The sequence below is a fragment of the Lissotriton helveticus genome, chromosome 12 (assembly GCF_964261635.1).
Source record: "Lissotriton helveticus chromosome 12, aLisHel1.1, whole genome shotgun sequence".
Lineage (NCBI taxonomy): Eukaryota > Metazoa > Chordata > Amphibia > Caudata > Salamandridae > Lissotriton > Lissotriton helveticus.
This window is the reverse complement of record NC_136073.1, coordinates 915,026,882-915,042,390: the sequence shown is the minus strand read 5'-3', so window position 1 is coordinate 915,042,390 and position 15,509 is coordinate 915,026,882. Positions and strand designations below refer to the sequence as shown.

Sequence of the window (15,509 nt, the reverse complement as noted above, 5' to 3'; positions counted from 1 at the left end):
ATGCACCCTTCTGCCCTCTGTCTATACCTCTTTTGCCTATTTCTGTACCCCTGTTCCCTGTTTCTGTACCCCTCCTGCAAGTTTATGCACCTCTGTTGCATCTTTCTGCACTTCTCTAGCCTCTTTCTACGCCTCTGTTGCTCCTTCTGCACTTCTGTTCCTTCTTTCTGCACCCCTCTTGCCTCTTTCTGCACCTCTGTTGCTCCTTTCTGCACTTCTCTTGCTTCGTTATGCACCCCTCTTGCCTCTTTCTACATCTCTCTTCCCTCTTTCTGTACCCCCTTGCCTCTTTGTGCACCTCAGTTCCTTCTTCCTGCACTTCTCTTGCCTCTTTCTGCATCCCTCTTGCCTCTTTCTGCACTTCTGTTCCCACTTTCTGAACATCTCTTGCCTCTGTCTGCACCCCTGTTTCTTCTTTCTGCACCTCTTGTGCCTGTCTCTACAACTTTCCTGCCTCTTTCTGCAGTTCTCCTGCCTCCTTCTGCACCTTTGTTGCATATTTCTATACTACTTTTGCCTCTTCCTGCACCTCTCTCGCTTCATTCTGTACCACTGTTGGCTCTTTCTGTACCTCTCCTGCTTCTGTCTGAACCCTTCTTCCCTTTTTGCATCCCTCTTGCCTCTTTCTGCAGTTCACTTGTCATTTTCTGCACCTTCCTTGCCTCTTTCTGCAGCTCACTTGCCTCTTTCTGCGCTGCTTGTGCTTCTTTCTACACCTCTGTTGCTTCTTCCAGCAATTCTCCTGCCTCTTTCTCCACTTCTCTTGCTTGTTTCTGCACCTCACCTGCTTCTTTCTGCACCCCTCTTTCTTCACCCCTCTTTCCTATTTCTGTACCGCTCTTGCTTCTTTCTACACCTGTGTTGCTTCTTTCAGCAATTCTCTTGCCTCTTTCTGTACTTCCTTTGCTTATTTCTGCACCTCTCTTGCCTCTTTCTGCACATCTGCTGCATCTTTCTGCACCTCACCTGTCTCTTTATGCACCCCCTTTCTTCACCCCTCTTTCTTCTTTCTGCACCTCTTGTGCATCTTTCTGTACCCCTATTCCCTCTTTCTGTACCTTTTCTGCCTGTTTCTGTACCTCACTTGCCTCTTTCTGTACCTCTGTTGCTTCTTTCTGCACATTTCTTTCTTTTTCTGCATCCCTCTTGCCTCTTTCTACATCTCTGTTGTATATTTCTGCATCCCTCTAGTCTCTTTCTGTACCCCCTCTTTACGTTTTCTGCACCTCTCTAGCCTTTAGCCCCTGCCTGCACACCTGTTCACTCTTTCTGTACCCATTGTTCCTGTTTCTGCAACTCTCTTGCCTCTTTCTGCAGTTGTCTTGCTTCCTTCTGCACCTTAATTGCTTCCTTCTACACTTCTCTTGTTTTCTTTTTGCACCCTTCTTTCCTAAATATCTTGCCTCCTTCTACACCTCATTTGCCTCCTTCTGCACTTCCCTTGCTTTCTGTACCCTTCTTCCCTTTTTCTGTAAATCTCTTGCCTCTTTTTGCACCCCTCCTGTCTCTTTCTGATATTGTTTCTTTATGCAGCTCTCATGCATCTTTCTGCACCCCCTTGCCTCTTTCTCCACCCTTCTTCTGTCTTTTTGTACCCCTTTTGCCTCTGTAAGTACCTCTGTTGCTTCTTTCTACACTCCTCTTGCTTCTTTCCATACTTCTCTTGCTTCTTTCTGCACCACTCGTGCTTCTTTCTGTACCCCTCTTCCCTTTTTCTGCACCCCTCGTGCCTCTTCCTGCACCTCTGTTCCTTCTTTCAGCACTTCTTTTGTTTCTTTCTGTACCTCTCCTGCTTCTTTCTGCACTGCTCTTCCTTCTTTCCGTACCTCTCTTACACATTTCTGCACCCTCGTGCTTCTGTGTACAGTACACCTCTCTTGCCTCTTTCTGCTCCTCTCTTGCCACTATCTGCACCCCTTGCCACTTTCTCCACCACATCCCCCTTTTTCCATCTCTATTGCTTCTTTCTGCACTTCTCTTGCATCTTTCTCTACCTATCATCCCTCTTTCTGCACCTCTGTTCCTTCTTTCTGCACTTCTGTTGCCTCTTTCTGCACCCCTCTTGCTTCTTTCTGTAGCACTGCTGGTTATTTTTGCACTGCTCTTGCTTCTATCTGCACCCCTCTTGCCTCTTTGTGCACCTCTGTCAGTTCTTTCTGTATGTCTTTTGCCTCTGCATGCACCTCTGTTCCCTCTTTGCCTATTTCTACAACTCTCTTGCCAATTACTGCACCTCTGTTGCTTCCTTCTGCACTTCTCTTACCTCTTTCTGTGCCCCTCGTGCCTCTTTCTCCACCTCTGTTGCCTCTTTCTGCACCTCACTTGCTTCTTTCTGCACCCCTATTACCTCTTTCTGCACCCATCTTTCCTCTTTCTGCACCTCTCTTGCCTCTGGCTGCACCCCTGTTCTCTCTTTCTACACCTCTGTTGCCTGTTTCAGCAACGCTCTCGCTTCTTTCTACACCCCTCATGCCTCTTTCTGCACTCTTCTTCGCTTTTACTGCACCTCTCTTGGTTCTTTCTGCACTGCTGTTGCCTCTTTCTGCACCCCTCTTGCCTGTTTCTGCACCTCTTTTGCTTCATTCTGTACTTCTCTTGTCTCTTTCTGCACCCCTCTTGCCTCTTTCTGCACCTCCGTTGGTTCTTTCTACACTGCTCTTGCTTCTTTATGCACCTCTGTTGTTACTTTCTGCACTTCTTTTGCTTCTTTCTACACCTCTCTTGCTTCTTTCTACACCAACTTGCCTCTTTCTGCACCCTGCTTCCCTCTTTCTGCACCTTTCTTGTATCTTTCTGCATCTCTCTTGCCTCTACCGGCACCCCTCTAGCCTCTTTCCGCATCTCTTTTGCTTGTTTCTGCTTTTCTTTTGGCTTTTTCTGTACCCCTCTTGCCTCCTTCTGCACCTCTGTTGTTTCGTGCTGCACTGGTCCTACTACTTTCTGCACCACTCTTGCAAATTTCCGCACCCCTATTGCATCTTTCTGCACCCCTCTTCTCTCTTTCTGCACCCCTGCTCCCTCTTTCTGCACCTCTTTTGCTTGTTTCCGCACCTCTGGTGACTCTTTCTGAACTTCTCTTCCCTCTTTCTCCCCCTTTCTCTCCCTCTTTTGCTTCTTTCTCTACTTCTCTGCACAGATGCAAGTGCAGAAATGGGCTTCTGGCCTCTAAACTGCTATGCCCTATTATATGCTAGGGACTTAGAGGTAGTTTTAATTCCCCTGCCATATTATGTACTAGGGCCCCAACCCACAGTGTACCTAGTGTATGTAGATGTTTTCACTGTATTCTAAGTGTCTTACAGCATAGCACTGGCTTTGGGCCAGGTTATGCATAGCCCAGGGTCAGTCAGTCAGTTACCACCAGTACCAGTCAGAAAAAGTTGGGGGGTGCCCAGGGCACAGGATGACTTTGCAACAAGGCCTCTGTCTGCACCTCTGTTGGTTCTTTCTGCACATCTCTTGCTTCTTTCTGCACCTTTCTTCCTCTTTCTGTACTTCTGTTGCCTCTTTCTGCATGTCTTTTGCTTCTTTCTGCGCCTTTCTTCCTCTTTCTGCACATGTGCTTCTCTTGCCTCTTTCTGCACTTTTATTGCCTCTTTCTGCACCTCTCTTGCATCTGCCTGCACCCCTGTTCTCTCTTTCTTGCACCTCGTTTGCCTGTTTCTGCAACTCTCTTGCATCTTTCTGCAGTTCTCTTGCCTCTTTCTGTACCTCTGTTGTTCCCTTCTGCTCTTCTGTTGCCACTTTCTGCACCCCTCTATCCTCTTTCTGCATCTCTGTTGGTTCTTTTTGCACTTCTCTTGCTTTTTTCCACATCTCTCTTGCTTCTTTCTGCTCTGTTCCTACCTCTTTCTGTACCCTCTTTCCTCTTTCTGTACCTCTCTCGCCTGTTTCTGCAACTCTCTTGCCTATTTCATCACTTTTTTTGCTTCTTTTTATACCTCTGTTGGTTCTTTCAGCATGTCTCTAGCCTTGTTCTGCACTTCTTTTGCCTCTTTCTGCACATGTGTTCCTTCTTTCAGCACCTCACTTTCTACTTTCTGCACCCTCTTGCCTTTTCCCAACCCCTATTCTCTCTTTCTGTATCTCTCTTGCCTCTTTTTGCAGCTCTCCTTCCTGTTTCTACACCTCTGTTGCCTTTTTCTATACTTCCCTTGCCTCTTTATGCCCCTCTCTTGCTTCATTCTGTACTTCTTTTGCTTCTTTCTGCACCCCTCTTCTCCCTTTCTGCGCTTCTATTGCTTCTTTCTGCACTTTTCTTGCTTCTTTCTGCACCTCTCTTGCTTCTTTATGCACCTCTCTTTCCTCTTTGTGCAGTTCTCTTGCTCCTTTCTGCATCTCTGTTACTTCTTTTCTGTACTTCTGGTGCTACTTTCTGTACACCTATTGCCTCATTCTGTACCTCTGTTGGTTCTTTTTGCACTGCTCTTGCTTCTTTCTGCACCCCTCTTGCTTCTTTCTGTACTTCTCTGGCTTCTTTATGCACTCTTCTTGCCTCTTTCTGTACCCTTTTTCCCTCTTTGTGTACCTCTCTTGCCTCTTTCTGCACCTCTCTTTCCTCTTTGTGCAGTTCTCTTGCCCCTTTCTGCATCTCTGTTACTTCTTTTCTGTACTTCTGTTGCTTCTTTCTGTACACCCATGTGCCTCATTCTGTACCTCTGTTGGTTCTTTTTGCACTGCTCTTGCTTTTTTCTGCACCCCTCTTGCCTCTTTTTGTACCAATCTTACCTCTTTCTGCACATCTCATGCCTGTGTCTGCACCCCTGTTCTCTCAATGTGCATCTCTTTTGTCTGTTTCTATACGTTCTTGCCTCTTTCTGCTGTTCTCTTGCCTCCTTCTGCACCTCTGTTGCTTCTTTCTGCAGAAACAGTCAAGAGAGGTACAGAAAGAGGAAAGAGGGTACAGAAAGAGGCAAGAACGGTGGAGAAAGAAGCAAGAGAAGGGCGCAGAAAGAGGCAACAGAAGTGCAGAAAGGAACAACAGATGTGCAGAAAGAGGAAAGAGAACTGTAGAAAGAGGCAAGAGAGTTGCAGAAACATGCAAAAGAGGTGCAAGAAAAAGAGAACAGGGGTGTGGACAGATGCAAGAGAAGTGCTGAAAGAAGCAAGAGAGGTGCATAAAAAAGCAATAGCAGTGCAGAACGAGGTAAGTGAGATGCAGAAAGGGGCAGGAGAATGCAAAAAGAGGCAAGACAGGTGCAAAAAGATTAAAGTGACTTACATAAACAGGCAGGAGTGGTGAAGAAAGAAGCAGGAGCACTGTAGAAAGAACCAACAGAGGTGCAGAAAGAGGCAAGAGGGGTGCAGCAAGAGGAAAGGAAGCTACAGAAAGAGGAAAGAGGATTGCAGAAGGAGGCAAGAGGGATGCAGAAGGAACAAGAGAGGTGCACACATTTGCAAGAGAGGTACAGAAAAAAGCAAGAGCAGTGCAGAAAGAACCGACACAAGTGCTGAAAGAGGCATGAGGGCTACAGAAAGAGGCAACAGAAGTGCAGAAAGAAGCATTCAGGGATGTGTGCCTGCTGCTCTTTGCTGCAGTCTTTAAAGGGAGGAATGTGGAAACAGTGATTTTACGGAGAGTCCTAAAAGTACTTTAGAACTGTACTGCTACCTAGTGGATATAAAAAAAGTCTTAGATTTTTTTTAAGTTCATGTGATTGATTTCAGATATTTCTTTGTGTTCTCGAGTGCTCAGGAGTCAGGAGACTCGGACTACGCGCGTTTGCGGAACTCCATGTAATCCCATGGAGTTTTTGGGGAACGCCATGGAATTCCGCGAAGTGAAACTCCACAGGCTCCGTCCAGGCTTACTTGCTAGGGGTGCAATTGTGCTCCCAGTGGCACTCATACTATGTTGTTTATTTCTGCTCCCACACTGAACTCTTTGCTGCCACGTTTACAGGTCACATACTTCACAGATATCTTCTTGGCACCTGACCTCATTTCAAAGAATTGTCACACCAAGGATTCCTTGGGTGGCTGTGGTGGCTGTGATGGCTGAGGTGGTGCAGAAGCTCCTGACTGTTCACCTCAATCAGATGATAAAATATTTCTGCTCAAAGAGAATTATAATGGGAGAGCAAGCCAAATATCATATATGTCTATTTTCACCAAAGTCCAATAGTAAAATAAAGCAAAAAGGATGGACTCTTCTTCTACTAAATAAAGACATCAATATGAACCAATCAGAATCCTTCCTTAGGGTGTGCTTCCTCCCAATAACCTCTTGCGAGTGGCTCCCAGGTGTCTGGCGATACTGTAAAAAAATCTTATTTTATATCTTCTATAGAACAGTATGCAATTAATCTTCCTACCTTAAACAACATGAACAAAATTTCAAAATTGTTCAAAATTACAGTAAACACTGTAATTAACTTAATTCTAAATGTACAATCTCATTAGTGGTTCACAAGAGCTGGAAGTACAGCCCCCTTGGGGTCCACACAGAGGATTGTGCATCCGGTTTCCATGAGCGTAATGACACCTCAAAAAATGATTGCTGGTGACATGTGTTGATAACAGAGTACAAATAACTGAGCACATAAACAGTTTCTATAAAAATATGTAGCTGTTTAATTCTCGCACACATTTTACAAAGGCTTTGCAAACTGCGAACCATATCCTATTTTGTTACAATAACATTCAAAGTTTTTTTACTAAAATAATGTCTGAACACAACATATATTATACAGTAATTCATCATACAAACACTCACAAAAAATGACATTTACTTAAAAAAAACCACTATTATTTCACTAAAAAAAACGAATAGTTAAAAAGACAGAAGACTTAAGTGTAATAAAAATATCCCTTTTCATTTAAAAAAAAACCTTAGAAATTTACTGAAAAAAACAAAGGTTAGAGTAAAATTATAGTTAAGTGAATTTCTCAGTGACAATGTTTTAAATGTCATCAATGATGTCATTAGAGATGTCATCAGTCATGTCATAAATAATGTCATGAACACAAAACCACTGGGTATGGGCTCCCACAGGCATTGCTTGCCACAATTGTATAATAAACAAAACAGTTGCAAATGCCACTAATTTTCAAAATGAACATTGGTTGCATGCACATACGAATGAAACAATATGTTTGATGAATTGAATTCCACTTATTTTAATTTCTTTGTATTTTCAATTAAACACTTCTATTTGAAAGTAATTTTCACACGTATTCTACAAATATTAAAAACCTGGAGTGCACAACAAATATCATATACAGTGCTTACAAACTCATTGAATATTTACAATATAATACAACTTCCTCACCATTCAGTCTTCACTCATACGTCACTCAATCCACTACAAACCACACCGACTAACAACAAAACATAAATGATTCGAAAAATGCTGTAATAAATCTCCAGCAACAGAAGCCAATGTTTTTTTTCACAGTAAATTGAATATATACAATTATTCCTTTGTTAATAAATCAATTGTAGTTTTTTGGCTATTAAAGGGTCTACGCGTTTCGAACTACCGTTCTTGCGTAGTTCTCTTCAGGACCAATCTGTAATGAAAAAAACAAAATCTATTGGAGGGGGGATTCATTATCTCTACGCTGCCTTCCCCAAAACTCAAGTGTCCTCACCTACCTTACGCTCAACAGAACAAGCTGGAGGAGTTGTGATCCCAATCTAAAAAATGCATTAGAAAATACCAAAGTCAGAGATACATTCAAGGAATCTCACGTCATGTCAAGCAACAATTCATTCATACCCCTGACTTACTTGGGGAATTTCAGTGCGCTTACGGACTGGCCTGGCTCGCCTGTCTGTGAAGGGGGACACAAGTACATGCCTCTGGTTAATGGCAGCCTTGGGTGTCTCTTGTTTAAAGCACCACGGGAGTGGGAGCGCCGCTTACCTGATTAAGGCGGGTCAGGCGCGTTGTATGCGAGAAAGAATCTATCGCCTCATTTTCCTTGTATACTTTTGTCTTCACTGGTAACAGTTCTGTGTAAACAGAACGTATACGGGAGGTTATTGAAAATCACTCCGGTTTCGCCGGTTGCTATTATAATGCGCGAGTTCGCACTTACTTCACGAGTCGTGGCTGTGTCCCGTCTGTGTCACTGGGCGTCCGAACGCTGCAATGAATGTTGGCACTTCCTGGTTCCCTTGGGATTCTGGGAAGTGTAGTTCTCGACATTCGGGCCATTAATGATGTTGAAATAGTGCAAAAACTTTATTGTTTTGTGCATATTTTTGAATGGTATCTTGTATTTGATGGTGCAAGCAGCGATGATTATTCTCTTCATGATTCCGCTGGTTTATAATGCCCATAGTTAAATAGAGGGGCTTACAGTTTGAAAATCTCAGATAGTTCATTCAATCCTGAAAACACAGTGTTGAATTTCAAAATGAGCATTGCCTCTCTTTTAATTAGTTTGGCATCCAAATCACCTCCTCTAATGTCATTCTCCACTTTGGAAATTACTGTCCAGGTTAATTCATTTTCTTGGTGATTTTTTTCTTTCCAGTGATTGACCAAGGGGGCATTGGCAACATTATTTTTAACGACAAAAAAGCCGGACTTACGAAATATGCTACGCTTGCCTCCCATTCAAGGCCACCATAAATGTGGCAACTGTTCATGTTGTGATTCCACGAAAGAAGGCAAAGTTTTCTCACACAATGCAATTAATTGGAAGCACAAGACTTTCTCCAATTGTAAAACGAGGTATGTGGTGTATGGAATTTTATGCCCATGCGACCTCTTATACATTGGGAAAACCAACCAAGAGGTTCGCGTAAGGATACAACAGCATAAATCCAGAATTAAAAATAATGTTGCCAATGCCCCCTTGGTCAATCACTGGAAAGAAAAAAATCACCAAGAAAATGAATATATAATAAAATAAATAAAAGAGAGGCAATGCTTGTTTCCTTCCCAGTGTAAGAATTGGCTTTTGTAGTCTGGTCTGCCCTGTTCCCATGATGCACTGGGCCAGGGACAGACTAATTTGCATACAGCCAGGTTCTGAAACTGGGATGGTGCAATGAGCTAAAAAACGGTGTTGGATCTAGCCCTGATCTCTTGACTGGGTGAGAGTACTCTGCTTAATTCAGAGACTCTGTCCATCACCACCCCTTGTTGTAAATCATTTTGAAATTCAACACTGTGTTTTCAGGATTGAATGAACTATCTGAGATTTTTAAACTGTAAGCTCCTCTATTTAACTATGGGCATTATAAACCAGCGGAATCATGAAGAGAATAATCATCGCTGCTTGCACCATCAAATACAAGATACCATTCAAAAATATGCACAAAACAATAAAGTTTTTGCACTATTTCAACATCATTAATGGCCCGAATGTCGAGAACTACACTTCCCAGAATCCCAAGGGAACCAGGAAGTGCCAACATTCATTGCAGCGTTCGGACGCCCAGTGACACAGACGGGACACAGCCACGACTCGTGAAGTAAGTGCGAACTCGCGCATTATAATAGCAACCGGCGAAACCGGAGTGATTTTCAATAACCTCCCGTATACGTTCTGTTTACACAGAACTGTTACCAGTGAAGACAAAAGTATACAAGGAAAATGAGGCGATAGATTCTTTCTCGCATACAACGCGCCTGACCCGCCTTAATCAGGTAAGCGGCGCTCCCACTCCCGTGGTGCTTTAAACAAGAGACACCCAAGGCTGCCATTAACCAGAGGCATGTACTTGTGTCCCCCTTCACAGACAGGCGAGCCAGGCCAGTCCGTAAGCGCACTGAACATCCCCAAGTAAGTCAGGGGTATGAATGAATTGTTGCTTGACATGACGTGAGATTCCTTGAATGTATCTCTGACTTTGGTATTTTCTAATGCATTTTTTAGATTGGGATCACAACTCCTCCAGCTTGTTCTGTTGAGCGTAAGGTAGGTGAGGACACTTGAGTTTTGGGGAAGGCAGCGTAGAGATAATGAATCCCCCCTCCAATAAATTTTTTTTTTTTTTTTTTTCATTACAGATTGGTCCTGAAGAGAACTACGCAAGAACGGTAGTTCGAAATGCGTAGACCCTTTAATAGGCAAAAAACTACAATTGATTTATTAACAAAGGAATAATTGTATATATTCAATTTACTGTGAAAAAAAACATTGGCTTCTGTTGCTGGAGATTTATTACAGCATTTTTCGAATCATTTATGTTTTGTTGTTAGTCGGTGTGGTTTGTAGTGGATTGAGTGACGTATGAGTGAAGACTAAATGGTGAGGAAGTTGTATTATATTGTAAATATTCAATGAGTTTGTAAGCACTGTATATGATATTTGTTGTGCACTCCAGGTTTTTAATATTTGTAGAATACGTGTGAAAATTACTTTCAAATAGAAGTGTTTAATTGAAAATACAAAGAAATTAAAATAAGTGGAATTCAATTCATCAAACATATTGTTTCATTCGTATGTGCATGCAACCAATGTTCATTTTGAAAATTAGTGGCATTTGCAACTGTTTTGTTTATTATATAAATAATGTCATGGAACATGTCATAAGTGTTGTGATATATGAGGTCATAAGCAGTGCATGGCGGACGCACAAGTTATCGTTAGTGCTGTTAACTATACCTGCTGGATTTTTGTGTTTTTTTTGTTGAAACTATTAATAATATTGAAGCATGGCATTGACTTTGATGCATTAAGATAGGAGATGAAGCAAACTCTGATGATAGATCTTTGAGGGTGGAAGGGAAAGAGGGCACTTCTGCGCCCCCCTCCCTTGTTGCCAGTCCCTGATGATCCAGATCAAGGATCTGTGACAAGTAAAGTTAAGATATCCACCCGATTGAGAACTGCTTTTTGAAAAGTGATGCAAGGTTAACTTCCTTGTTTTTGTAAGAGGAAGGATGTGTTAAATTGTCTTTAATGATTATAAGTTATACTATGTATGTTGTGCTCATTTTCCTTCCACTTGGTTTCTGCCATTCCTCTCCTCACCATGTACACAATAGTAGGTCCTTTAGAATGTTGGGGGTATAATGACGGTATGTACGGATAGCGGCCATTGCTGAGGGATATGATCTCCTGTTAAATGAACAGTGAATATAGAGTATTGTCCTCAAATCTTCACGCCGTGTTTATAACAGGAAGGGCTAGGCTAAGGCAATGGTTAAGGTAAGGGCTAGAGCAAGTGCTAGGTTAGAGTGGTTAAGGTAAGGACTAAGTTAATACAGTGATTAAGGTAAGGGCACATTTAGACAGGGATTTAAGTGTGGTGAAAAAACTAGGGGGTCTCACAGGGGCGTGGCCAATGTAATTAAGGGCGTGGCTTAAAACACCTATGCTAAAAATGCTTAGCATAGTGTGCTGTCTGTATTTTGCTGTTTCTATCATTGCATCCAAATATATAACACAGCAAGTAACATCACACCTACAACAAGCCAGGGCTATTTGCTTTGCAAATGGTTGTTAGTTGCATAAGATAAATTAGCAAAAACTATGGCTTCGTTGTATATAGTATTAAAAATGCTTCCATTCTGAAATGTGAAATGATGAAACTATGAAAGTACTATATGAGTAACCTTGAAGCTACATAAAAGGCAGTGAAGGGTGGTACTATTGCAAAGCTAACATTATTTTTTTTACCCTGAGAGTGAGGGTAAAAATGGAGAGCCCGATAGGATGCAGTGTCAGCACCTGCTTTTTAGAACTGCCACTGCTGAGCACAGGCAGGACTCGGCCCACTTAAAGCCCTGCATTTAGGGCAATGGTAAGGTAAGGAATAGGTTAGAGCAGTTGTTAAGGTAAGGGATAGGTTAGGGCCGTGGTTAAGGTAAAGGCTAGGGGTTGTCTGACAGAATATTGGTCTAAACAAAAGCATGTGGACAGAATATTGCGTCAAAAATATCAAAGACCAAAATATCGAGAAGGTAAGTGCAAATAGGTAGGAATAGATATACTATTCTTAACTCCACATCTACTTACCTTGAAGATATATATATATATTTTGTCAAGTTACAGATATGTGGAGTTAAGTATAGTAAAACTTTGCTTACACATAGAAACTTACCTTCACATTATGCCCTCGATATTCTTGACACTATATTCTTTACACACAATATTTTTGAGACAATACTTTGGTTGAACACCAGGGCTAGGTTAGGGCAGTGGTTAAGGTTAAGGATAGGTTAGGGCAGTGGTTAAGGTAAAGGCTAAGATGAGGGTAGTGGTTAAGGGAAGGGATTGTGGTTAGGATAAGAGCTAGGCTGGGCGGTGGTTAAGTTAAGGGATAGGTTAGGGCAGTGGTTAAGGTATGGGATAGTTTAAAGCAGTGGTTAATGTAAGGGCTAGGTTTGGGCAATTGTTAAGGTCATAGATAGGTTAGGGAATGGCTACGTAGGGGTTAAAGTATGGCTAGTGATCAAGGCAAGAGATAGGTTAGGGAGTGGTTAAGGTAAGGGCTGGGTTAAGGCAGTGGTTAAGGTAGGAGTTATAGTTGGGGCTTTTCTTGTGGCTCGGGTTAGTGGTAATATAAGGTTAGAATTAGTGATAGTGTCATTTTATGTCCATATAGGTTTCTTCTTTATGATGTCCTTGTTTTACTCAACCTAATGTGCAGAGAAAAGTGTTTCAGTCCATTTTCTGCTCAAGGTTCTTCATTGTTCTTTAGTTTCACACAGATCTCTTGGCTCTGGATTGATTTTGGTTTGGACATTTTCTGTTGTCTTTCATTGCTCAATGATCTGCTTCCTTTCAGACTCCATCAAATGCTTCAAGTGTCCAGATGACCATATGCCAAATGAGAGACAGGACAGGTGTGTGACCAAACCTGTCGAGTATCTGTCCTATTATGAGCCTCTAGGAGCCGTCTTGGCCACCATCTCAATCTGCTGTTGTTTCTTCTCAGTATCTATTTTCCTGATTTTCATCAAATACAACCAAACCCCTGTGGTGAAGGCAAACAACTTGCCCCTGAGCTACCTGCTTCTCTGCGCTCTCATGCTCTGCTTTCTCTGTCCTCACATGTTCATTGGACAACCTCTCTGGTGGACGTGTCTGCTGCGCCAGACCACATTCGGCAATATATTTGCTCTGTGTGTTTCTTGCATTCTAGCAAAAACTATCACAGTTCTGCTGGCCTTTAGTGCCACGAGGCCAGGTAGCAAGCTCAAGCAATGGACAGGATTGAAAGTGCCCTTGTGCGTCACCATCATCTGTTCTTCTATTCAGCTCATGCTGTGCCTTGCCTGGCTTGTTCTTGCACCACCGTTCCATGAACTCAATTTCAGGAGCTCAGCTCGGAGAGTCATCAGTGAATGTAATGAGGGCTCCACAATGGCCTTCTGGCTAATGCTCGGATACATGGGGTTTCTGGCCACGATCACCCTGATTGTGGCATTTCTGGCCCGGACGTTGCCGGACAGTTTCAATGAGGCCAAGTTGATCACCTTCAGCATGCTGGTGTTTGTGGCTGTGTGGTTCTCCTTCATCCCAGCTTACCTAAGCACGAGGGGGAAGCATATGGTGGCAGTTGAGATCTTCGCCATCTTGGCTTCCAGTGCTGGGATGCTGAGCTGTATCTTTTTACCCAAAGTTTACATAATTCTACTGAGACCAGAAATGAACACAAAAGATCACTTAATGGGGCGAAGTAGCAAAGTCAAAGAGAAAAGGTAGATTAATTGGGACATATTCACATTGGTTTTCAGTCTGTTTCAAAATAAGCTCCACTGACAGCACAGATGACTGCTCAGATAACACCTACAACTTCTTGAGGACCTGCTTGAATATTGCAACCACCATGTGTAATTTTGTCCTGATTTTTCTATTCCAGATCAATTTTGGCAATGGCCGAGGCTGTTGACAAGCTCCCAACAAGACCTTTTACCATCTGTTTATGTAGAAGCTTTCTGTTCCTTTGCAATTGTATTGTTCCTATTAAGTCTTATAAGATGGCCCTGCCACTAAATGCATACGTATTGGCAGCAACAATGGACTTTACCCATCATAGGTGAATGTGTTATTTATTGTAATGCCTGCATATTGTGTGATATGTCAGCAAATATGTTTGTCATCTTGCCCCATATTTTGAGGAGCAACTACTTTAGGAGGAGTAAGAGGATCACTATTTTAGAATGTTCCAGGAGATGGTAATGGCAAGATACTGCTTCACTGCAGAAGTGATCATTGACGTGGTGGCAAACTAGGGCAGGAGCTCACTTCACCTACTGACCTCTCCCAGACCATCCAGCACATGTCAACATATTGCCTGCACTCCATTCTGTTGCCACTGGATCTTTATGAAGCACATCTGAGACATGGTGGACATCTCACAGGCAAGCCAATCCTGGTTCTTATGGTCACAAACTAACATACTCCAATATATGGCAAAATAGTGCTGTTGGTCAGAGTTAATGTCGTCATAGCTTTTCTCACAGTTCTTAAAAATATTCTCAAGATGCTCTAACAAAAGGTAGGAGCAGAGCCACCAATGCCCCTCAAGTAAACACAAACTCCAAATATTATAATCAAGTGCTTGCTAGCATACCCAAGAATAATCAGAAAGGCTTGTACGTGGTTTCACTACCGTAATCCTTTCTTGTCCTTAGTTTCTTTAAACATCTAGCCAACAGATGTTTCGTCAGGCTTCCTCGCCTACTCTTCCTAAGGGCTAGAAAATAGTCGTAATACATCCAATACATAAACCAGTTGTCTCTAACATAACCATAGGTTATCACTGAAAGAAGATTACCAGTGTGTGACTCACACTGTAAATGTGGAGTACTCTTTACTTTCCTCATGTATTTGTTAGAGGGGGTTTTGGTGACACGTGCTTACTAGGTACATTTACCAAGATCGCACTGGTACTATATGTGTACCTATGGAATGGCTTTACAAAGAAATTCCCTCATAGCATCACCCTATTAAATACACCTGTGATCATAACATTGAATAAATGTGTGTGTATCGTAAAGGGGATAAGATGATTAGAAGCATAATCACTTGCAGTATAACCATGTGATGCAGACACTTCCTTTGCCTATACATACAAGATACATAAAAGAGAATCAACACTAGACACTTCTAGAAAGTGTAGTTGTGATGGGGAACAGACTAAGTCTGGGCCACTGCCAGAGATGCTGGATTTGTTAGCTGGTGGAGGGCCTATCCAGGAGAAATACTACCATGTCCAAATTAAGCGCTCAACACTTGGACTTTGGAAGGAGGCCCAGGAACAGGACAGCAAAAGAGAGGTTGGAAGGTGTTATGTTAGCTGGGAGGAAGGACTTCGGTATTATGGGATCATGCATGTCTAGAAGTTCTCATATTCCTCAGGAAACTCATGTTGTCACAGCCAACAAGATGACCTTAGCAGGACATTTGGGCATAAAAAGACCCAGCATAGGCTTGACACTTTGTTCTATTGGCCAAGGATGCAGCAAGACAATGGACCAAACTTTGGGCCTGATTTACAGTTTGTTGGACAGAGTGCCCTGTTACAACAAAGTTACTTTCCCTCAAAACTCTTGGTCCACCTCTCTGATTTAGAAGTGTATGGACTACAAGGTTTA

The 15,509-nt window shown here is 42.5% G+C and overlaps 1 protein-coding gene across 1 annotated transcript in view; it reads left to right on the top strand.

Moving 5' to 3' along the window:
- The window catches only part of LOC144798232 (extracellular calcium-sensing receptor-like), a 124,272-nt gene extending 110,658 nt beyond the window's left edge, over positions 1-13,614 (top strand). Inside the window, exon 5 of the mRNA XM_078668981.1 lies at positions 12,695-13,614. Coding sequence (XP_078525107.1) covers positions 12,695-13,614 — 920 coding nt within the window. The remainder of the gene's footprint in view (positions 1-12,694) is intronic.
- The last annotated feature ends 1,895 nt before the right edge of the window (positions 13,615-15,509 follow it).